This window comes from Balaenoptera ricei, chromosome 5 (assembly GCF_028023285.1).
Source record: "Balaenoptera ricei isolate mBalRic1 chromosome 5, mBalRic1.hap2, whole genome shotgun sequence".
Lineage (NCBI taxonomy): Eukaryota > Metazoa > Chordata > Mammalia > Artiodactyla > Balaenopteridae > Balaenoptera > Balaenoptera ricei.
In genome coordinates, this window is record NC_082643.1 from 58,723,488 (window position 1) to 58,747,754 (window position 24,267).

At 33.0% G+C, this 24,267-nt stretch overlaps 1 protein-coding gene across 5 annotated transcripts in view; it reads left to right on the plus strand.

Moving 5' to 3' along the window:
* EPHA5 (EPH receptor A5) overlaps positions 1-24,267 on the plus strand; it is a 320,620-nt gene that overhangs the window by 260,426 nt on the left and 35,927 nt on the right. For 2 of the 5 annotated variants that reach the window (XM_059924074.1, XM_059924075.1), the window contains exons 9-12: positions 7,043-7,108; positions 16,039-16,106; positions 17,416-17,541; positions 18,262-18,447. In XM_059924074.1, coding sequence (XP_059780057.1) covers positions 7,043-7,108; positions 16,039-16,106; positions 17,416-17,541; positions 18,262-18,447 — 446 coding nt within the window. Of the gene's footprint in view, positions 1-7,042; positions 7,109-16,038; positions 16,107-17,415; positions 17,542-18,261; positions 18,448-21,744; positions 21,757-24,267 lie in introns of all 5 variants that reach the window. The other 3 variants (XM_059924077.1, XM_059924078.1, XM_059924076.1) reach the window with 2 other exon arrangements.

Below are 24,267 nucleotides of genomic sequence, written 5' to 3' on the forward strand. Positions count from 1 at the left end.
ATATGTATGATTTATTTAGTTTACCTCAGTCACTTATATGATCTAATCTCTATTTTATACATGCATTTGAATAATGTAGTAGAATTTGGATCATTGAGTATCATTGAGTATTTTTACGGCACACACGTTTTAATACTTTAAAACAAAATGTGGTATATTTTGCTACAATAAGGGCTAGACTCAGATAAAGGCAATTTAGTTGTTGTATGTAATTCATTGTGAATAAATTTATCAGACTTTTTAAACCTGGTAACTTGCTATTAGTGAAGGAAAAAAGAAGTGTTCATAACAGGGTTCCCCATGCAAATGTATTTAAATTTTCAACAGAGGGAGTGGGGAGCTGAGCATGGGGGAGAGGTAGAAATGAAAGGAGCTGGAAGACATGGAAGAAGAAATTGTGCTTCCAGTACACTACAATGCAGTAACTGGTGCCCACATCTTACCTCCACAACTTGTTATGAGTGCCACCTTGCGAAAGCGGTTCCCTGTCTCTGAGTCCCAGGATTCTTACTTTTAGGATGAATGTTACAATAAGACTATTCAGGCTTGAAACAGGTAACAGAAGGAGAAAGCAAGTGTGTTGGAAAGGCAAAGTCCTGTTGTGTGTTTCTCCTTTACTTTCACACTGCTACCACAATCACAAGACTTCTGATATTAGATGTCTGGGGTTATATTTTCCACACCAAGCAATTCCCTGTGAAATCACGTGGGTGTCCTGTAATTCGGTCTGACACTAAACAGAGTTAGCACAGACCCTACAGGTTAAGGGCTCAGTCCCAGACTGTCCCTTACTTCAGATGCAAGTCACAACCAGTAGGTCCCCAGGTTACCCACAGCTTCTCTCTGACTTGGCTACAGATCAAAGGTTCCCATGATCCCCCTCCTTGGATTTGATTATTTGCTAAAACAGCTCACAGAACTCTGGGAAACACCTACTTACAACTATCAGTTGATTATATAATAAAAGATTTGATAAAGGATACAGATAGACAGACAGATGGAGGACCAGGTCTATATGGGTCCCAAGTACAGGAGCTTCTATCCTGTGGAGTTGAGGTGTGCCATGCTTCCAGTATATGGATGTATTTTAGGGATTCTTTATGGAGGCTTCATCATGTAGGCATAATGAATCATTAACTCCATTTCCAGCCCTTCTCCCCTCTCTGGAGAATGAGAGGTAAGGGTGAAAATTCCAAGTTTCTAATCATGACTTGGACTTTCTGGCAACCAACCCACCAAGGGTCACCTAATTAGAACAAAAGACACTCCTATCACCCAGGAAATTGCAAGAGATTTTGGAGCTTTGTGTCAGGATCCAGAGTCAAAGACCAAATATTAGAACAAGAGATGCTCCTAGTGCTTCTGTAACTTAGGAAATTACAAGCATTTTAGGAGCTCCGCGTCAGGAACTGGAAGTTAGAACAAAAGATTCTCATAGTACCCCTATTTAACAAGGGTTTTAGGAGTCTGTGTCAGGAGCTGGGAGCAGAGACCAATATATATATTTCTTATTATTTCACAGCAAGATATGAGTATGCCAGGATTGGAACTTGATTAGGTAAGACTAAGATCCGTTGATATTTCAAAACTCACCTACCAGGGATTAGGGCTCAGATAGGACAGTTTTTGATAAGTGGTCCTAGAGGGTAATAGGGAGACAGCTATAATCATTGGTGAGGGGTAAGAAGCTCTTTATAGGAAGGAAGCAGACAACTGGAAAAGATTTTTAAATTACTGTGTATAACTCTATCCTATTCCAATTTGCCTAGACTACGACTTGGGAGTAGTGATTGGATTGCACATATAAATGTATGCATGTGTTGTAGATGTGGGATTCCCCTCAGAGTTACTCAAAAACACACTAAAACAAAAACAAAAATGAAAACAAACCTCTTTCCAGCCATTTTACATTACCTCCTCTTGGAGGGTGGAATAATTTTAGGCCTTTTTGTCAGAAGCATGGGGACTGAGGCGTAGAGTTTGGGAACCATATGTGTTATCATTATGTTTTTTATCTCCTTCCTAGTTTTTGCAAAAGATATTTTCAGTTTTAGCCTAGCTTCATCAGGAAATCAGTAATAAATCTAAGAAGAGTAAGAATAAAGACACAGATGCAAAAGGTATCGCATTATGAGATACTTTAACAAATGTATAAAACAACACTGTCAGTTCTAATTACCACTGAACAATAACCTAAGCTTCTTTTGTTGTAAATATTTGTTACATGTTTAAATTATTTTTAGCATTTTTTCAAAAAAATTTATTTATGTATTTATTTATTTTTGGCTCTGTTGGGTCTTCGTTTCTGTGCGAGGGCTTTCTCTAGTTGCAGAGAGCGGAGGCCACTCTTCATGCGGTGCACGGGCCTCTCACTGTCGCGGCCTCTCTTGTTGCGGAGCACAAGCTCCAGACGCGCAGGCTCAGTTGTTGTGGCTCACGGGCCCAGCTGCTCCGCGGCAGGTGGGATCTTCCCAGACCAGGGCTCGAACCCCTGTCCCCTGCATTGGCAGGCAGATTCTCAACCACTGCGCCACCAGGGAAGCCCCATTTTTAGCATTTTAAAACTGATGCAGTGTAGATGACAGTATATTGTAATCAGCAACATAATTGGAATTATTTGAATTCTTTGTTTTTCTTAAAATTACAAAGTGAAATAACCACAAAAAATTTTGAAATCAGGGAAACTAAAATTGTCTCATAAAAATTCAAATTCATGAAACACTCCAACACAGTAGCTCTTAAAGATTTTATATAATTTTTGCCATCATTTTGTTTCTCTCCACACTAATTTTTACCTAAAGTTTAAAAAATTTAATATTACACCATATTAATTTCGTTGCATCATAGACTCCACAAATAGATTTTATTAACTATTTGTTAATATTATTTGCAAAATATTTGTTGGTCATTGGTTCCTTTAAAATCTGTAGCCAGCCTCGTGCATATTATCTACACCTTACTTTTTGCCATAAGCCCATGTTATTATAATAATACCAGTTAAAAAAAGTTTTAAGTGCAGACTGTGAGCCCAGGACAGTGCAGAAAGCTTTACATTTATAATCAAACTCATTCTTCAAAGCAACCCTATGTAATATAGTTTCTACTATTTATCTCATTTACATCAATAACAAGTTTACCAAAAGCTATACATTTAGTAGTGGATACATCCAGGACTGCTCTTAATTTGACTACAAACTCCATGATCTTAACTGTTTTGCTACCCAATGGTGTCAAAAGGTAAGGACATTTTTATCACTCTTAATAAGTTTTGGAGCATTGTTTTCTAAAGTACCGGTGGTACTTTTCACTGTGACCTTTGAGGGCACAAACTACAGTCTTTTCTCCAGCACTAAGTACCACCAATTTTGTTGTTGTCATTGTTTTATTTAAAATGGGTAAATTATGCAACCTTTTCATTTTCTTCTTTTTTTTAACCAGTAAACTGAAAATACTTTCTATTTAATTAAAATACTTCTTTTTCGGAATTACTCTTTCTGCCTCTCTCATTTACCTTTTGGGATCTTAGTGTTTTTCTTATCCACTTGTATGATCTCTGTTTAAGAATTTAAGTCATCATTTATCCACAGCCTGTAGTCTTACTTCTCTGATCTAGTATCTTTGAGAATTTCTTCCCTAGAGTTATAATCATCTTTCTTGGGTAGAAGGGAGGTTATCTTACTTACATTGACACACTTGGTACATGTATTGATCAATTCTGTGTAAGACCTGGCTAAAGTAATTTCATTTGAATCTTCTTTGGGTCTGGAAAGGTTCTGTTATCACATTTTAATCTTCGGGAGGACAAATCAAAATATCTGTTAAAACAAAGATCTACAGTTTTGATATTAAGTCCAGAAGAGCTAAACTATTTTAAACTTTGATAATAACAATCTTGTTATAGCTGCACGCAGTCACTTACAGGTTTCCAGGTGCTAAAATGTTATGGGAATGCAGATGGACTTTGTTGAACCATAGCTCACATAAATTAGATTGGCTGCTATTTCTAGCACATTTTGGTTTCTATTTCTAAATTATCTCTGAGGCTTGTAAACATTTTCAACCTGTACTTCGAATATTTATTGATTAAGGAAAGAACATGTTCTTTATACCATCTGGTGTCTAAGTGTTATTGTGACAGCATCCTTGGAGTTAATTTAAAAAGAGTAATTTGGGGGATTACTATTCCACTTCAGACATTCACAGAAAAGGAGCTTCAGTTTTAATTTTCTCAATGACATATGAATGCACAGTATGCTTTGATCACTAAACCCCAAGAAAATGTATTTTGTGGAAATGATTTTTTTAACTTACATTGGCCATCTATATTTATATGAATTGGTCTGAAAGTAATTAGATATTTAGTTATGTTATAAATGGAAATACTTAGTATGGTAATATTATATGGATCATGAAAAAAATAAATTTCTCTGAAATAATGAGAATCTATTCTATCACTTTGATTATGGTATTACTAAGAGTAATAGCTACCGCTTTTCTCCCAGGCATATGATGTGCCAGACACTGATCTAAGTGAATACATATATTCTCTCACTTTATTTTCACAAAACCTATGAGATAGAATCCATTATTATCCCTATTTTATGGCTGTCAACTGAAACACCAAGAAGTTAACTAAGTTACCCAGGGTATTTATTTATGCCATCTTAAAACAAGTCAAAGAAAGCATCAGTACCAAATCTAAAACAATGACTCAGAAAAAGTAGGAGTGTTTGATTTTACAAGATTTCAGATTTTTTGACTAAACTTTTTAAAAACTATAATTTGAAATCTAATGATAGGTAAGGTGAGTTAAATTCTTCAGGACTAAAATTTGTAGATTTGGTGTTATAGTGAATTGCGTGTGTGTGTATGTGCGTGTATATGTACTAATTTGTAAGACAAAAGCCTTATTATATTTTTTCAAATAAAAAGGACTGAATAAAATGTTATTATTTTTGGAATCATTAGTGTATTTTTTGAGTCTTAGAACACTGATCAAGCATTAAACAAATCCTTATAGGTAATGGCCAATCACAGTGCAGTTCTTGCTTTCCTAAGCACAATTCTACATGTGTTTATAAGCTGTGCACACTCAACTAGAAGGATGTTTGTACTTTATTAGGAGATGACATCATCTTTTTTTAACTGCTAAAAAACAGTTGTATACATGTGTCAACAATCTATTATTATTTATTTATTATTTATTGAGTTGGAACTGTGCTATTCAAAATTAACACATCTATGCAAACTTTCCATATTAATAGCTATCAGTAAATTGAGATAATTGTGCCATTAGGTAATACCAATTACAGTGAAACTACTTACGTGTCATTAATTATGTTTAAACTGTGATGGAAAAAAAGGTCAAGGAATCATCTTCATCTCACAAAACTAATAGTCTAAAAAAAGAGGGCAAACTTTCTTTAAAGTGCCAGATAGTAAATGTTTTAAGCTTTTCAGGCTACACATTCTCTGTTACAGCTACCTAAGTCTGCCGCAACAGCACAAAAGACTCCATAAACAATAATAACGAGTGTGGCCATGTTCCAATAGCACTGTACTTACAAAAATAAGTGGTATGCTAGATTTGGCCAATGGGCCATAGTTTACCAACCCCAAATCTGAGTGCTGATACAAACAGAAGCAGTAGAAAAGTTAACATATTTAAAATATCAGTAATTAAGGCATTAATGAAATAAATGTAATTATAAGGAAATATATCAAGATTTGCCGAAGGTTTTTACAGATGCTTTATCTACTCTTAAAAGTATTTTAACAATTTGATATACTGTAACTTTGACTTTCAATATCTCTACAGTGAAAATAATTATTTGGCGTATTCTTTAAAATACAAATAGTCTATCTGGAAATAAATGTCACTGTTGCCATTTTAGTGACAGCCAAATTCTCAGACACTTAGTAGTGGGAACATTAAAGCATTGTCAATGCTCCAAAGAAAATATATGGAACATTGCCTATTTTTCCTTGAAAAAGATCCATTGGAATTTAATTTGGAAATACTTGTCTACCTTTGTTAGCATTCCCAAATATATTGGATGTTTATATTTTATTTTCTTCTCCTTATTTGATATAAAATAGACTAGATACATTTTAAGTAATTAAAGTTCAAAATAGACAGAGTTTAGATAAAAGTCTTGGCCTGCTGGTGTGTGGTACCGTTACTGAGCTCATCCCACAGTTCTCTTGAAATCACTCTAAGTGCAATTTATAAACTATACTGGAAAGTGAATGCATTGAAGCACTAAATAATTTCTATGTTATATTCTGCCTTTAGTTTACTTGGTTTCTAGCAATAAAGTACATCATATTAAACAATTTACTTGGTATTTTCTGGATTTTTTACTATGAATATGTGGAAAATTTAAAAGAATATTGAATCTTGCAATATCCAGAAAAGTGCATGTATTATATATAGGTTTTTTTTTTAATATAACAATAGCTCTGCAAATATATTATGGAGATGCATTTTTAAAATCTGAAAATTTAAATTTAAATTGACAGCTTTCCGTAAATGATTGGAGAAGTCATGTAAGCATAACATTTTCAATAGTCTGTAATAAATGATGCCACTGCTATAAGAAATCAGTGGGTCAAATGAGCAAGGCATTGTTCTCCATCCTAAATATTTAAGCTCTATGCAAAACATTTATTTACAGGGCTATTTAGAACGTCTTCTGAGTATAATTTTTGCAGGAATTTCTGAGGAAATATTCAAATGCTTACATTTTTATTTGCATGTCTGTTTTAATTGGATAATCAAATACATTGGCTCATTATATTTCCTACCAAATAAGCTTTTTAAGTAAAATAAAAATAACTATTTAATACAGCTCTGTATTTCTTAAACCCATAAAATACTTCTTAATTTGAAAAGCTTTGTGGGAAAATTAATTGTATGCATTTAGGAATTTTTGCTTTTGAAAAGCAAAGCAGACACCTGTCTAAATTCGTAGTGTCTTTATAGCTATATCGAGGGAGTGGGATCTCTTCCTTATCTTGGGCTCTCTTGTTTGCTTTTCAGTTGCTGCGATTGTGGCTGTGGAAGGGCTTCTTCCCTGTGCGCTGTTGCCCATCCAAGCCTAATATGGTTAGTGTTCCCCTCCTGCTTTCACTCCTATGTGCTGTCCCACCTATATGTATTATCGTCAGCATTCCTTTTTTTTTTTTTTTTCATTTGTGTACATTTTAATAGTTAGTATTCAAGTTATGCTTTAACAGAAGAGTAGACTGAAACTGAGTCCCAAAAAGGAATCTGAAGTGATTTCACAATGGATACTTTCAAATCAAATATGCATATAGCATATCACCCTTAAGTCAAGCACTCATACTTCTCTTCCAAGGCTTTTACTGTGGTCCTGATTTAAAGCAGGACATTGTAAGATTGTAACATCTGTTTTACATTTAACATGTCACTGTTTTTGTTGTTCCATCAAGAGTGAAACCATATCATACGTGGAAGTAGAATGCCACTTCTGTCAAAGTGAAGTCACCTTTTCTGTCTCCCAGACCCATGGAATGACCATAGCCTAAGTAGGATCTTCTATGTTCATAATCATTGTGGATATATGTGGCATTGGAGAACAGAACCACATGTAATTTTAAATGGTTTACTTAATAGTTTTAAGCTTGAATTACTTCAGATATTAGAAGTGATATTCCTAAGTTGATACCAATTAAGTAAAAAATATGCACATTTTTGGGATCAGTGTCCAAATGGGATAGTCTTAATTATTTACAAATGCAAATTCTAAATATATCTGGGTTATAGCTATGAAACTATAGGCTAGAACATAAGACCAAAGAACTCTCTTCACAGATTTAGAGGAACTCTCCTACACAGTAGTGAGCTACCTTGTAAAAAAGTGAAATATTCCAGATAATTTCTGTCTAGATTAAGGAGTCTAAATCCCTCCACTACTATATTGAGCTGTTATTTGTAGTCAAAATTTGCCAAGAAAAGAGCTGAAATGCATTTTAGAGAATTATAGGGCTGCCTTGGGTCATTTAAAATTGTTACTTGTGTTCTCTAGGTGTAAATTAATTTTTGTTGATTCAAAAAACTGTGGAGTGAATGAGTGTGCATGCATGCATAGATGTGAGAAGTGGTGGAATTGATACCAATGATCTTCTGAGAACAAGAGAGCGTAAACAAATACAGATTGATAAGATTTGTTGATCTTTTTACTCAATCTTTTGAAATTTTTATATTTGAAAATTTGTTTTAAGTTAATATGAAAGTACAGATTTGTTCCTACTTATTTAACTTAGGAAATTCTTATATGAGCCTAGGGCTTCAGTGACAGACTAAAAACAAAAACAAAACAACCCTGAAACCTGGCAAAGGCTGAAGTATAATATAAATGGCTTGAAACTGTGATTTTATTTTTTTACTGCTCTATAAAAAAACTTAAAAATGGTCACTGAATTGCTCATTTTACTTGACTCTCAAATTTGGTTATTATAAGAGATAAATAATCACTGAAGCAGAATAAGCAGAATTTACATCTTGGAAAAAAAGAAAAATGACATCCAGACATACCTTGAACTAAACCTCAAAGATATGGGTGTATGAACATTTATAAAGCCATGACTTAGAAAGTATTGATGAAAACTAACTTTAGCTGGATTTAAATTGCTTGATTTTTTTTAAAAAATGGTATCTCTTTCTACTGTGTAGTTGACTTCAGGGAGTTTATAAAGGGAAGAAATAAAAGAAAAGAGGGAAGGTGGAACATTTTCTTCACAAATCACACACCAGGAAACCTAAGAAAACAATTTTTTTTCTAACATCTTTCTTCAAATAATGTCAGCAATTATTCAATGAGTGTGTTTGTGTGTGTGCATGTGTATTTGTGTGTGTGTGTGTGTGTGTGTACACAAAAAACAAATTATTGAGCCACAAATGTGCTTAGGTACCCAATAAAATGCTAACAATTTGTGTGCAAAGATTTATGGAAAAGCCAGAATTTTTTTAATGCATTAGTAAAACAAAACAAAATAAAGCAAAAGAAACAAACTTTAATTGAGCTTACATAAATTGGACAGCAAGAAAGTTGTTCAAAATTATTAGTTGGGAAGAATGGAAGCTAAATATGTTTTTATTGCTCTGCTTTCTCAACTTCCATTTTACAATTTCTAGTCACTATGAGGTTTCAGTTAAAGATACTATTTGTTTAGATTAAAGCATTAGGAAGGGAAAAAAAAAAAACCTTAGGTAGTGGAAATTAAGGGCTGAGAATTTTCCTACTACAATCAGTAAAATACTAAGAAATCTTGACCTGAAATCTTGTCACCTAATTTTGTATGTATAATCATATCAGCGTTTGTCAATTACCACATAAATAATTTCCAAGGAACATTCTGTGATCATTTGTGAACAGACATATTTACAATTACAGAGCAGAGGTTAGATAGACATTTTGAGATTTTGGAATATCATAGTTTTTCATTTCTTGAAAGACCACTCATGAATATGTGTGATTGGTTTTGACCTTAATATAATGCAACACATATACATTAAAATTGCCCATTGTAAATATACTGGCTTTTAGAAGTACCTTAATATACCTTGTGGAAATCTCAGGGTCTGAAAAACATAATTTCAAAACCATTGATCTAGATCCTTTGTTCTGCAATTCAACTACATTAAATCTTCTGCAGGGCTATGGAGTTCTGAGTTTTACTCTCAAAGTTCCCACCAGGAAACCATACTCCATTATTTTTCAAATGTCTGGTGTGCCATTTATAAGATGAAATTGGTAATTACATGTTGTTATCTTTGATCTCAAATTATTTTTCATCACTCTAGTTGCCTACTTTGTTGTGAAATCTTTACACATATGCATAATGTTAATTTTAAAAATATTCTTCCTGCTTTGCTGGAAATCTACTCAGTGATGGAAGATATTTCTGTAATATGTCTTAATGAAACCCAGATGCCTAGATTTTAGGCACCCTATCCCCAAGATGGCCTACATTTTTCGCAGGGGTATTTTTTAATCTGTGATCTTTGACTTCATACCATCACAGCTGGCTTGAGACTCTAGTCATTTCTTCATTCCTCCCACCCTCACCCCATCCATTTTTACAAGCATCCAGTGTTGAATTGATTGTCTTCAATGTAAATAAGATATTAATATGTGCAATTTCTAAAATAACATTACTATTTACCCCTTGATATTCATTTTTGTTTATGCTTACAGGAACCAATATATATTTATAACATAATGTTTATTATAAGTTCTTCTGAAATTTCCCATAGTCCCAAAGTAGCTTTTTCTTGCATTTCTTAAATTCAAACATATGTTAGATTATTTCCTGCATTCATCAGTTGTCAAGCTTTCCAGTGTTTTTATATCCCTTACTACTTCTTCTGAGGGATTCATGTGGCAAGTAAAATGGAGTTCACTATTCTGAAAATAGAGACATTAAATTCTTATTTTGTTCATTTACCTACTCTGTGATTTTTAGAAAATCAACCACATTTTTTTAGAAATTATTATTATTTATTTTAAATACTATTTAAAATCGGAAGCACAAGGGATAAACTCTAACTTCTCTCATAATTCAGAGAATAAAACAAAAACAAAACATATTTTTCTGACCAAAATGATTGTGGATTACATTGAAACATTATTACCTTAATTTTTCAATGAACTAACTGAAAGTTAATTCATTAACTGAAAGTTTGTTGAAATTTGAAGTTAGCAAAGTTTTATTTTTACATACTTAACAGATTATTTCACTCATCTTCAACAGATTTCTGTCGGGGAGGTATGTGGAAGTGCTATTCCATTTTATAGAGTTACGAAAGAGACATAGAGAATAAAATCATCCTTATAATTCTAGACCGCCATTTAAAGTGCTGTTGGCAGGCAGATGTGAGGCTTGCCCACAATATAGAGAGATAATATATTAAATTCCAACTGAGGACTTGCTATGAACTGCTACCAAATCCTTTTTTGTAATAACTGTGGAACCTCAGACCATAGGAGATATTAAGTGGGACTACTCTAATTGAGAAATCCAATGGTCACATCCATGAACTATTTTAAAAATTAGTAGGAAATTACCTACTCTCACATTAGAACAAAATTTGTTGAAAACAGGGAGACACAATACTTACATGTCATACTTTACGAAATGTGTTTTTATATCAAAATTCTAAGGTAATTAAATTTTAACTCAGTAATGAAGAGTCTATAATTCATCTTTGAGTTTTCTGAAGTATTTCAAATTATTCATGTCTTTCTCTTACTGCTAATTCTAAAAGGATTTGAAGAGGTTATTAATGAAAAACTTTACAAATTCATATGTACTACATTATTTTAGAAGTGTTATTTCTAAGGTTTTTTTTCTTTGTCTTTTATAATATAGAAATTAAAAATGATATATAAGGCATAAAATAGGAAATAAGCTAGCTTCTTACATTGCCATTAATCATAGGGTGGTTAGTATCCTTGGAAGAATGTGAGATGGGAACACAGCAAGCTGTGCCCTCATTTTTTGTGGTATAATCATCACTCCATTCCCCTATCCAAGGAAAGCATGTTTTCAAAAACATGTACATTTTCTTTGAGAAGTATGTCTGAGAATTTTCAGTAAATAATAATAAATCAGTTGCATTTTTTGTGTAACTTACATCTCTCTGTAAGGAACTCAAAATCCAGTACCCTAGTATACAAATGCTAGCAAGTCAGCCTATATATCCAATGTCCCATTTTTCTGCATTTGCACTCACATTCTTATTGAAGAATGTGGTCCTGTAAAATAAAACAATCTATTTTCAGTATTTATTAGATATATAAATAAGCTAATCTTCATATGCTTCTTTATTTTATGGGGGCTGAGTTAACTGAGGTTTTATTAAAACTACTTTACAGTTGGAGAGACTCTTGAAGTGAAAAGGTCCAATTATTTCCCAAAAAAACTGTAACTTATTTTTTTCAAGATTCCAGCATAAAATTCTTAAACACAACATTATGCGGTGGTTGAGGTCGTTATGTCAGAACAAGAGAGTGTGCATATATGGAGAAATGTGTTTTTAAAAGAGGCTACAATACAAGGAACTTTTCTTTTTCATAAGCAGCACATATTGACTCTAATGTTTGCTCCAACGTTGCCTTTTGAATATTTTTGCTTTAAAGTATGGTAAAGCATCTCTTAATCCATCTGGATAATAGAGGAACAGTTATAGGCACGTCCATTTCTGAGCCAGGCACGGCATATGCTCACTCTTTCAAAGACATCAAAATGCAAAACCATTCCTTCTTTCACCATTCCCCCCTCCCCACCTTATTTAGAATTAAGGGGAAAAAAGTGTTTATTCAGTGTTTATTTCCATAGGCTAAAGCAATGGAAAAATCAGATTTTGTGGAGGTTATTGTGGAGTAAGGATCTACAATCTCCTTTTGCTCTTTCATTCACTCATCTTTCCTCATTGTCCATAATGGTGTCATTTAGTAAAGTTCTGATTCTGTGCTTCACTTGGTACTCTGGAGGGCTTGACATTCATACCACTAATTTATTATCAAATCTTTAATTTACATCCAAGAACTAAATTACTCATTGGCACATCCATCCATTCATAAAGATTATTGTTTACTATTTCATGTCTTACAGAAATTTCAAATATCCAAATTTAGATGTTGTGGCTTGGGCCAAGTTTTTAAGATCTGCATTAATATTATCAAGGCTGTGTTATTCAAATCCTTAGGATAGAAATGGGGGAAAATAGATTGATTTCTAAATTCCCCATGAAGTCACTTATATAGGAAGCATCTCTCCTGTACCTTTTAATAGATATTCATTTATGAAGATGAATTATGCTTACATTTAATATTATTTCTCATGCCCACCTCTACTACTAAAAAATAAAATAACATTGTTTTCTAGAAGAAAATAAGTATAAATGGCTAGAAGATGATTCCTCTAATTGCACTACAGTTGTTTTTAGTAAAATGATATCAAAGTTCATTAAAATTGTGACTGAAGCAAAATGAAGAAACTGTTTCTTTTCCATTTGAAAAAAAAAATCGGTTCTAGAAGATAGGAGTTGTAACTGATGTACAGAATGGCATATTTATTGACTCTAGTGTATGCTGAGTTAAAATGATGCATCTGGACAAGGTACAGAAGATGATACTGAATGAACCTGCTCCCTGCAATGCTTTGTTACCAAGGCTGAACCACTGCTTGAGTGCCAGTCTCTGCCAGCTGCACTTCTACTTGCTGTATCTTGTTGAGGTTTGTTTTAATGTTGCTTTGGGGTGTTCCAGAACTTAATTTTTTATGTTAATGTGACATGCAGCCCTATTATGTTATAGAAGTCTTGAGATGCCTGTAGTCAAAAATAACTCCTTCTTATTGCCCTCCTGACTCTCACCCTAGGTATTAAAATGTTAATAACTCCTCACCATGGTATTCCCAAATCATTTTTTAGATGAGATCCAAAGTTTTATTTCCATTTTCATATGAGGCATTTGCATGCAATTTAAATACCCATGAAACTTATTTAATGATAAAGACTATTTGAGGATATAAGTTTCAAAGCTTAATTTTTTTTGAAGGTAGGAGAGTTAAAGGTGGAATGGATGTTTGTTTTCTAATGTAAACTGCAAGAACTTGTATACTTTTTAGGTATCTTTAGAATTCCTCTAACAAAGTTTTTGTCAGTATTATTTAAATAACATAAATCTCAGGATGATTTCACACAATTGTATTTAGAACATTGGTTAAAGAAAAAACAAAACCCAGTATCAATAACTTCTCTCTAGAGGTACATACATTAAAGATTGAAAGAATAATGTAATATCTAAAAAATATGAACAATGTATTAAAATATCTTAAATGTCAGCTTGAATAGACCAGCTATTATTTCAGGATGATATCATGTGTTCGTTTTTTCTCTCCATTTCACTGTGGTGAGGTGATTCAAGATGTCTTAAGGGCTCTTAAGTGACAAATGCATCTACATGTTATGAATAAAATTTGAAAAGCCACCAGTTCCTCATTGTGTAATTTTCCTCACCCAAGAACACTATATGTATTAAGCATATTACTTCAAGTTTACTTAAATTTTCCTAGCTGTACTTTACTAATAAATTGCCAGTTCTTTAATATGATAAAATTAAGATAATTGAAATTTTTCAAAAATGGCACAAGAACAGGTTTTGTTATCTATGTTGTATAATATATGTACTTATACACTAAGAAAGATAGAGAATAAAAAGTTTCATTTTTATATCAAAATATACACATATTTAAGAAACATTTTAGAATAGGAAACCAAGGAACAGTCCTCAGTGCATGTCAATTGGCCACTTCATTTACATCATATAGTAGTTTTCAGTCAACTTGGTAATGAAAATATTTTGTCAATCTGACATTTTGGCTGTATTTTCTTTATGCAGAAGTAAATGAAATTTTGTTTTTAATAAACTCAATTTTGTTATAAGAGCTTGTGAATAATAAATTCACTTCCTTAGAGTTTCACTAAAAGTAATTTAGATATTTTTATTTTGGTCAGCTGTTTTAACGTTATATGGTTATTCACGTACCTTAGTATTCATCAGCGTATTCTCTCTCTAAACACTTGTCCTTGTGTAGACTCAACCAGAATATCATCCACTCATTCATTTATTCATTCATCAATGTGACGAATATTTTTGGGGCCAACTCTGAGCCAGGTGCTAGGTTACTTCAGAAATTTATAGATGAATGGTAGTTGCTGCCATTTAAGAAACTAACAACAATAGCAAGAGAGCCAAAAAACATTCTCAAATGACTATGTTGCATTGTAGAATGGCAGTCACACCATGAGAGGGATACAGAAAGCTACTGGGTTCAGAGGGGGCAAGACTGCATTAAGCCACGGTATTAGGGAAAGAAAACATGAAGAAGGCAACAACTGAACTGGACTTTGATAATTGGAAATTGTTAAGAAGAGCATCCTAAGTGCAGGAACCAGTATATAGGAACATAACGGAAGCATGGAGAAATATCTCAGAGATGATGTGGGAAATGTGCATTGGGGCTACATTTAGGAATCTTTACCTTATTATTTTATTGAAAACTTTGCAGAAGAGAGCTAACACAATAGAAAAATACCTTATTTATGGTAATTTGGCTACAGCCATGTCTAGTGTAGTTTAGGAAAGCAGTTATAGAATGCAGGGGCATCAGTTCAGAGGCACTGATAGTAATCCAAAAGAAAAACAGCAAGACCTTAATTGAAGAAGAGGTAGAGCTAGTGAAATGGAAGAGGTGGATCAAAAGACTTTTATGTTATATAATGCTTGGGATTTGGCAACTAACTTGTTGTGAGGTCCACGAGAACAGGGCTTTGACCTTAAGGTACCAAAGCCATGAAAATGTTATTAAGAGGAAAAGAAGGCAGCAGATCAAGATTGAAAGTAAAGAGAAAGATACTCTTTTCTTTTTCAGATCTATTGAGTTTGAATGCCAGTGGAATATTCCTAGAAAATAAATCCAAAGGGAATAAGAGTATAACTCTCAAAAGAATAAAACCAGAGGGATAGAGGTATTAATTAAATTGATGGAAATGGATAGATTGACAGGAGACCAGTGGAGACACTAAAGACTCCAAAACAAGAGAAATAAATGAAACAGAATAATGGAGTAAGGTGCTGAAAGGAGGAGACTTTTGAATCAGAGACGTATTTGGGACAGTTCATCCTGAGAAAAGGCAGGGACCTCTGAGGTGGCAAAAAGCAGTAAAAGAAGAAGGGAACAGAGAAATGTCTGGTGTATGGTATATGGTGAAGTCATGTTTAAAAATAGGTTTGGAGAGCTTCAGACTTCTCAGTGAAATCTGGGCAAGAGTGAGGGATACTAGCTGGGGAAATACGATTCATACAAAAGAGTATTGGTGTTATTTCATACTGCTGGTGTGAAAATCACTTAAGGTTGCAATCATTTCAATTGTGTTGCGTGCTTCTGGGCTTGATGTGATGCACCACTTGGAGATGTGGCTAATCGTAGCTTACTCTGTTCCAGGCGGTGTGGTTACAGCAAAGCAAAACAAGATCCAGAAGAGGAAAAGATGCATTTTCATAATGGGCACAGTAAGCAAACTGTAAAAAAAAATCAAAATAAAACAAAGTAGGGGACACTTTATTGTGATTTTGGCTTCTTTTCAGGCTAGAGATTTGTAATAACTGACCAAAAATATTGGGATAAAAAGTGTAAGTGTTTTGTTACATTCCTCTAAAGCGTATGGGCTTGTGGTGTTGCCAGCTGACCCTAGGCAACAGCTGGATGGTTTTTTCAATTCTTTAAAGCATACTTTCATTACAATCATTAAAATAAAAACTTTTTGCTTAATATATAAAGCTATTATATTTCAAACCATATTTCCAGGCCAATTCTAATTCGTAACAACAATCAGTAGAAATATGTCATTAAATAACACCACCAGATTAAATGAATAAATTTCTTCTTCTTTTTCTAACATTTTGGTAGGAATTTCCCTAAGCACATCCTGTAGCAGCAACCTTGGTTCAAATGACTTGAAAAAGACTACACTTTTAAGAAATGCAGAAAATCCAGTTTTAATAATGAGCTTTAAAAATCTGCCTAAATGGGTTCTAATTTTATTATTAATATGTTCATTTTTAACAAATAGTACAGTATGAGTTGATTTGCCAAGTAAATGACAAAAAGAAGGTTTTTTTGTTTTTGTCACTCTGCCATGACCACGAAAGTCAAAATCATGAAAGCCATAATTCATGCTGCAAAACATTTTGGAGTCTATTTTCACAGTCCTATCTTATTTAACGTTATTTATCGTCAAAAAATACTGTGAGGGTAATATCGGTAGCCTTTAAAATGCGATGAAACTGAGGCTCATAGAGCATAAGAGACTTGCATAATGCTCTGCAGCAACAATAGAGTGAATTTCTCTTTTCTTCTTGACTGCTTTGTCAGTCTTATAGGACCAAAGCACCAGAAAAGTTATTTTAAATTATTTTTGTAAAACCTAAACTAATCATCTGTGATGAGATTTTAAGGAAAGCATAAGAAAACAAACCAACAACTAAACCAGTAGCATTTCATTGTCCAGTTTAGTAAACAAAAGTGTCTTAGTTTGCCTCAGAGACTGACTCCTGAAACATTAGTGTTGAAAGATGTCCTTACTCAAATACGTCGTCACATATGCACTTCTTCTTGTGCATGGCAACAATCCAGATTTCTAAAATTATAAAAATGAGATAGCTGTACAAATGACTCCTATAATTCAGGAGAGGGTCTGTCCTTGCAGCTCTGTCACTTCTAGGAATTGGGGATTTAAGCCATAGTTGTACATTAATAACGTTTATAATTTCACTCATCCATCACAAGCACTTCGACTGTAATGCCCATTTATTTTTACAGTTAAACTGCCAGGAGTAAGAACTTATATTGACCCACACACCTATGAGGATCCCAATCAAGCTGTCCATGAATTCGCCAAGGAGATAGAAGCTTCATGCATCACCATTGAAAGAGTTATCGGAGCGGGTAAGACGGTGTGTTTAACTCGGACTTTTAACCTGTGTTTATATTATAAAATGTAATATATCAATGTCCTGATCTAACTCAGAATGTTTTTAATCTTTTGTAATTGACTTACTTTCAAGGTGGTATATAATTGATCATATTTTAATATTACCTTCTGCCTAGCTCATACTTAAACCAGCAAATGTTAGGTTTATGAAAAAAAACAAACCAGCAAAAATGTATATTCAAACATAGTGTTTTTCACCATCTACTGTTTATTATATTTCATATATAATATATATAATTTTTAATACCCAAAAGTATTTACAAAATTCAAGCACCCAATTATTCTACTTATGAATCATTTCTTCCTTAAGACTGTTTCCTTTTTGTCCTGCTATGGCCCTTTTCTTTTTTCTCTTCTCATTAGTGTCACTGCTAGAGTAGAAAGAAAGGAAGAAGGAAGTGATTTTCAGTCAGTTGCTTTTAGTTTCTTTCTAATGTTTCCATTAAGGTTTCTGTAGGTGAGAGAGATGAAACTAATAGCCCCCAATGTGTCTTACGATCACGTGTAAATGATTTTTCCCAATGCACCATTAATTTCTTTTAACATAGATAAGGAAGTTGGACTCCCCTTCAACTCTGTTTTATCTAAACCTTACTACTCTAAGAGAATTTTAGACTACTGTTAGAGTAGGGATTTGTAATGAGTTTCTGTGTTTTCTACATCTTTATCACAAGGTGAATTTGGTGAAGTTTGTAGTGGACGTTTGAAACTTCCAGGAAAAAGAGAATTACCTGTGGCAATTAAAACCCTTAAAGTAGGCTATACTGAAAAGCAACGCAGAGATTTCCTGGGTGAAGCAAGTATCATGGGGCAGTTTGACCATCCTAACATCATTCACTTAGAAGGTGTTGTGACCAAAAGTAAGTACAATGGCAAATTATGCATGTGTGTGTGATCATAAATATCTGAATTTCTTCTATTAGATTATTATTGATTTCAGGATAGAGAGAAAACTGGCCATAATAATGTGATTAACAATTTCCCTAATATTAATAGTATTTGTCCTGTATTTTAGTAGATTCTTGTCAAAGCTGATCTTCAATGAACCCAAATTTCTATTTATTATTTGAAATATTTGTGTTAACTCACTTACTATGAATTCAGCACCAGAGAAATTGTATCCAGATAAAAGGAGCAGTAAAAGTATCAATTTTTTTTTCCTCTTGGCTCTTTCACTTTTTATCCTAATGAAATATTAACTTCAAAGTTTTGATTGAGGCATTGAAGTTTAACATTTAATAGGATTACTGTAACCATAGATGCCCGCCACCTTTTAAGTGGTTTTTTTTTATAGCCAGATGTATTTCTTTTATTGATTTTTTTCATTGAGATATTTTAATAGTTCTAAGGAAAGCAATTGCCTCAGAAGACTGGGAAAGTTCCTTGAGACTAATTATTTTGTTAAAGCAAATCCTGTTTTTACTCAGATATATCTGGAATTTCACATCTCTCAGATTCTTGTTAGTGTCTTGTAAATGTGGTTATGTGTTGAGCTTCCCATTATAAGGATTTCAAATAATTCTTCAGTCACTCAATAAAGTATTTATGTGACACATAACTGAGGCCTTTATTTTCTTTTAATCCATTTTTTCTTCACCATTCCTATGTATCCTCTTTCCTTCCTTTATACTTCATACACTTCATACCACTTTGTAAAATCATCTGAAACATTTGGCAAGGAACATGCTTTAGACTTTTTTCAAGCACTGGTTCAACTTCCATTTGCTGTTAATCAAGTTTTAAGTTACATATGCCAAATGTGCACAGCAGCAAAGTATGTTCAATAAATGTTCTCAACCTATGAAGTAATTTCAATTGATTGGATATCCATTTATGCCATTTAGCTTTTAAATATGGAAAACAAAACAAAAACAACAACAACAATAAAAACGTTTTCAAAATAAAGAGGAACAAAAGAAACAACAACAACAAAATTTACTGATTTATAACCAGTTAATTCCCAAATCATGATTCATTCACAGTAGGTCACAGATGAGAACACAGAAGAAAAATACCTTAGCTAAAATTATCATGTTGATGGTTGGCAGAACTTTTGAATCAGCCTGTATTGCTGGGAGATTGTTTTTCTCCATGTCTCAAAGAGATACACATCTCCAGTAAGAATGCCCATAGGGGAATGCAACATAGGAATAAAATTACCTGCAGCCATGTGGGTTTCTTCAAACTTGGATGTGTTACTTTTCATGTACCTCTTAGCCATCTGTATGTCTTCTTTGGTGAAATGTCTATTTAGGTCCTCTGCCCATATGTATATATATGGCTGATTCACTTTGTTGTACAACAGAAACCAACACAGTACTGTGAAGCAATTATACTCCAATAAAGATCTATTAAAAAAAACAAAAAAACTTAGATGTGTTTCTTTCCCCCAGTTGAGTACATGCCTAAAAATAGGTAAGAGGCAGGGACACCACGCAGGTGAGAGACAAAGAAAATATATATTTTTTTGAAGGAATAAAATAAATTAAAATATTTTACAAAATCATGCCCTATGATGAATGGGGAGGAATATTTTAAGTAAGAATATGATGTGAGGGAGATCGTCACAGGTACAATAAAATGAAATCAGAATTTGAATGGGACTATACTCTATCTGAGGGGAAGGACTTTGAAAGGACATTAGTGATAGCATGTGCTGGGCTAGATACTATGGGAACAAGAATTATAACAGTGATTGAGTAAAATTATTTCCTATGCAGGAAAGGTATTATCTAATGTAAAACATACTTCTTAATGAAGTAACAGTAATAATAGGATGCAAAATATTTGATATATTTCATGTCTTCTTTTCATCCATAATATGACTGCTAAGTTTCACTTCCTCAAATAAACTAGGACCATGACTTCCTCTTACCCAGGGTATATGTAAAACTAATGCCTATATGTAGACAGCCAATCCATCCTGTAGTGAGTTAAGTTGTAATGTGTAGAAGAGTGCCAGATCGCTATTATGATCATGGAAAACAGTACTGCATAATGGTCAAGAACACGGGCTATGGCTCTAGCCACCAATTTTCATTTTGCTTCTGCCATAAACTACTATGTGACTTTGCCCAAGTTGGTTATACATTCAGAACCTTAGTTTCCTCACTAATGACATGGGGTAAGAATGCCTCAGTGATGTTGTGAAGGTGACATGAATTAATACAGGTAAAGGTTAAATGGGCATGACACAGAGTAGGTAATTAATAAACACATGGTTATTACTTTTCCATTTATTTCTCTTCCTGTGCTCTGAACTCCTCCATATCCATTTCATTCCTAATCCATTTTAATTGATACGTTGCCCTGCTTACATTGCCTCTTTCTCTGAAACTTAACTACCTTTCCAATTCCTTCAAAATCTTATTCAAATTCTATCACCTTCATGAAATAATTCCTCATCACTTAACCCTGAAATAATGGCTCCTTCTTTCAAACACTGTACCTATATAAGGATTTTTGCAACTGTCAGTAATGTTCCTTCCTTTGTCCAAAACTCTTATTCAAATTTTTCATTTAATTTTGTCTCCTCTGCATATGTATTTTAGCTCCCTAGCTAAAAAAGTCTGCTCCTTGAAGAAACAGATGATGTCCTAAATATTTATGTAAACCCATTACACTTAAACCTAAAACCAATCTATGGTCACTTTAGTTAAGCACTCTGAGCCTCAATGTCACAGAAAAAGAAAAAAATCGTACCTACCTTATAAAAATTTTATGCAGATTAAATTAAGATATATTTGTGTGTATGTGAACAAAATTGCAGGTAGTTATAGTAGTATTTATTTTAATCTGTTTAGGTGAATTCATCAAATATCATCAGATATTAGGAGACAAGATCCCAAAATTATTAGAGCCAATAGTCACCTACTTTTATAGATCTCTAATTTATTACAGAATTTGTTTTATGTGAATGAGTCCTGACTGAGCAATATAAGACAACTAAACTCTCATAGTAAAACAACTAAATTTGTCATATACCATTTTATATGCACTTGAGACCTTTATCTTAAGAAGCAAATGCCATTATCAGCAAATGATCATATTTAAATTCTGTGAAGTCTAGTCTAAAAAACAGGGCTGTGGTTGACAATACAGACTTTAAATTTCCAATCTTCTAATCAAATATTCTGTTTGATGTTGTTGCGGTGAAGTTACACATACAGGTAAAGCAAAATGTAAATATTTAAAATACTTCTTTGTCTTATTTATTTTTCTATTTGAATTGAAGCTGTATTTCCCCTTAATAAATGTAGCTCTTGATGTTCAACTTAGGAAGTCTTCAACTTGTTTTTAATTTACCATGTTGCAACTCACTTTATTTGTGTCCTTAATGTCATGCTCTCTGATCTGATGCTAATTTATTCAGCAGTTATTCTCAACCTGCAGCACACAGATAATGAGACATAAGTGCAACTAAATCTTGTGATTGTTTTGATTGAAGCTGAGGTGGGGAGTCTGAAGTAGCACTCCTCTGGGTGGTGCCATCATGAACCTTCCTCTTTCCTCTATCACTGCCTTACGTGCCAGAAATATGGGGCCTCATTCAAATTCCTTCTGTGATTTGTTGTTAAACAGGAGACATCATAAATAAATATATATATTCTAGAGAGACCTATGACAAATGACATAAGAAATCCACAGGTCCTGGCTTAATTGACTCATTTGCAATGCATGATGCTTTAATGTAACACACATAGAGCCAGCTTTTACTATTCAAATAGATTCAGGAATAAAATTTAGAAGTGGAAAATTATAATTTTTCCATTGTAGCAGCCTTAGTTCTTTAAGATTTATTTTTTCCACCCATGGAAATATTATCAAAATTGACCAAAGAAATATTTCTATTGAAATATTTATAGTTATATAAATATTTATATAATATAATTATATAATATAGTTTATACAATGTAGTTATATAAATATATTTATATTGAAATATTTATAGTTATATAATATTTCTATTGAAATATGTATATTTCTATTTAAATATTCATACTTATATTTCTTAATCTAGGATCATATACAAATAAACTTAGTTCTCCTGTAAAATTAATAAATTTAAACAAAATATTAGAGAAAAATTAAAGAAATGTCTCCCTGTTTTTCTTTCCATGTCTGAGGAAATAATGCATTCAATGGCAATTGATGATTTAAATTGTCAGATAATTCTGACTTATATAAATTTGTAATTATCTTTCAAATATAGTATTTCATTCTATCCTGTAAAAGTCCATTTTATTTTACAGGCCCTTATTATATATTACCCAGGGCTATTCCAACAATCTTCAAACTAGTCTTTCCATTTTGGTATTTTCCAATGGACATTAGTCCATTCCATACATTTTATGAAATCAATTTCCTCTCTTGCTTCATCACCAGGAGCAAACAAATCAAGCAAAATACATATACTTTGATACTGAGCTTGATATAATTTGGCCATATCTCCATATTACACTATTTCCTTTCCAGAAAACTCTACCTAGTTCTTGTTCTGCCCTTGGAGATACTTCATTCCGCCCTAGCATGTCCTCTCCACTTTCCTCAGTTCTACTTGACCTTCAAGTTTAATTCAAATATGACCTTCTCCATGACCTTCTCCATGATCTCCATGAGATCATTTCTCTTCATTTTTCCTTCCATCCTCAGTGTCTGCCCGGCATAGAGTAGGCCACTCAATAATGTTGAATAGCTGAGTTAAGGAAAGCATCCCAATTCTACATTTGTTTTATTTTGCTCACCTGTGTGTTCCTAGATCTGTGCTCAGCACGTGTAGCATTTCATGTATTTGTTGAATGAATGAATTCTCAGCCAGAGACAGTCTTACAAATTCTAGCTGCATTTCTCTGCACTTTGTCATATTGTCCATTGTATCATAGTTATCTCTCTACATGTTCTGTCCTTACTACATGATGAACTTCTTGAAATTGATATATGTTTACAGCACCCCTAGTATCTGTCACAGGGCCAGACATTAGGGAATTTCAAAACTTTTTAAAAAGACATGAATGATAGTAAATGAATCAATGACTAAATTACAGTCATCTAAACAGTTAAAATGAGTTAGAGTGATATACAATTTATATTTTAATTTAAACAACTTTGTTCTATAAAACCATGGGTGTTTTAGGAAAAATAATTAAAACTCATATGAAGAAAATTGCACGAGGATTTTTTCACAGGATCTTGCATATAAATATAACAGTTATAACTACTACTAATAATTAACATTACTTTAAGTATGTGCTAAGTTAATGTTCTTTACATATTATCTCCTTTAATCTGCACAATAATGCTATCCTGTAGACACTAGTATTTGTTCTCATTTTACAGATGGGAAAAATTAACCTTAAGGAGGTTAAATACCTTATCCAATATCATAAAACTAGCATGGGATAATACCAGATTTAAAAGCAGTTCTGCATGACTCCAAAACCCAGGCTCTTATAGTGTACATTACTAACTTCATTTTTATTATTTAGTATACACTTGACCAGAAACATTTATTTATTCAAAAGGTATTAATTGATCACCTAATACATGTCTATTCCTATTAATCAGTGGGATACAGCAGAGATTAAACAGACTGATTTCCTGCCTTTATGGAGCTTACCTTTGGGTAGGGGAGACAAACTAATTGAACAAATACATTTATAATATATTAAATGAAAAAAGTA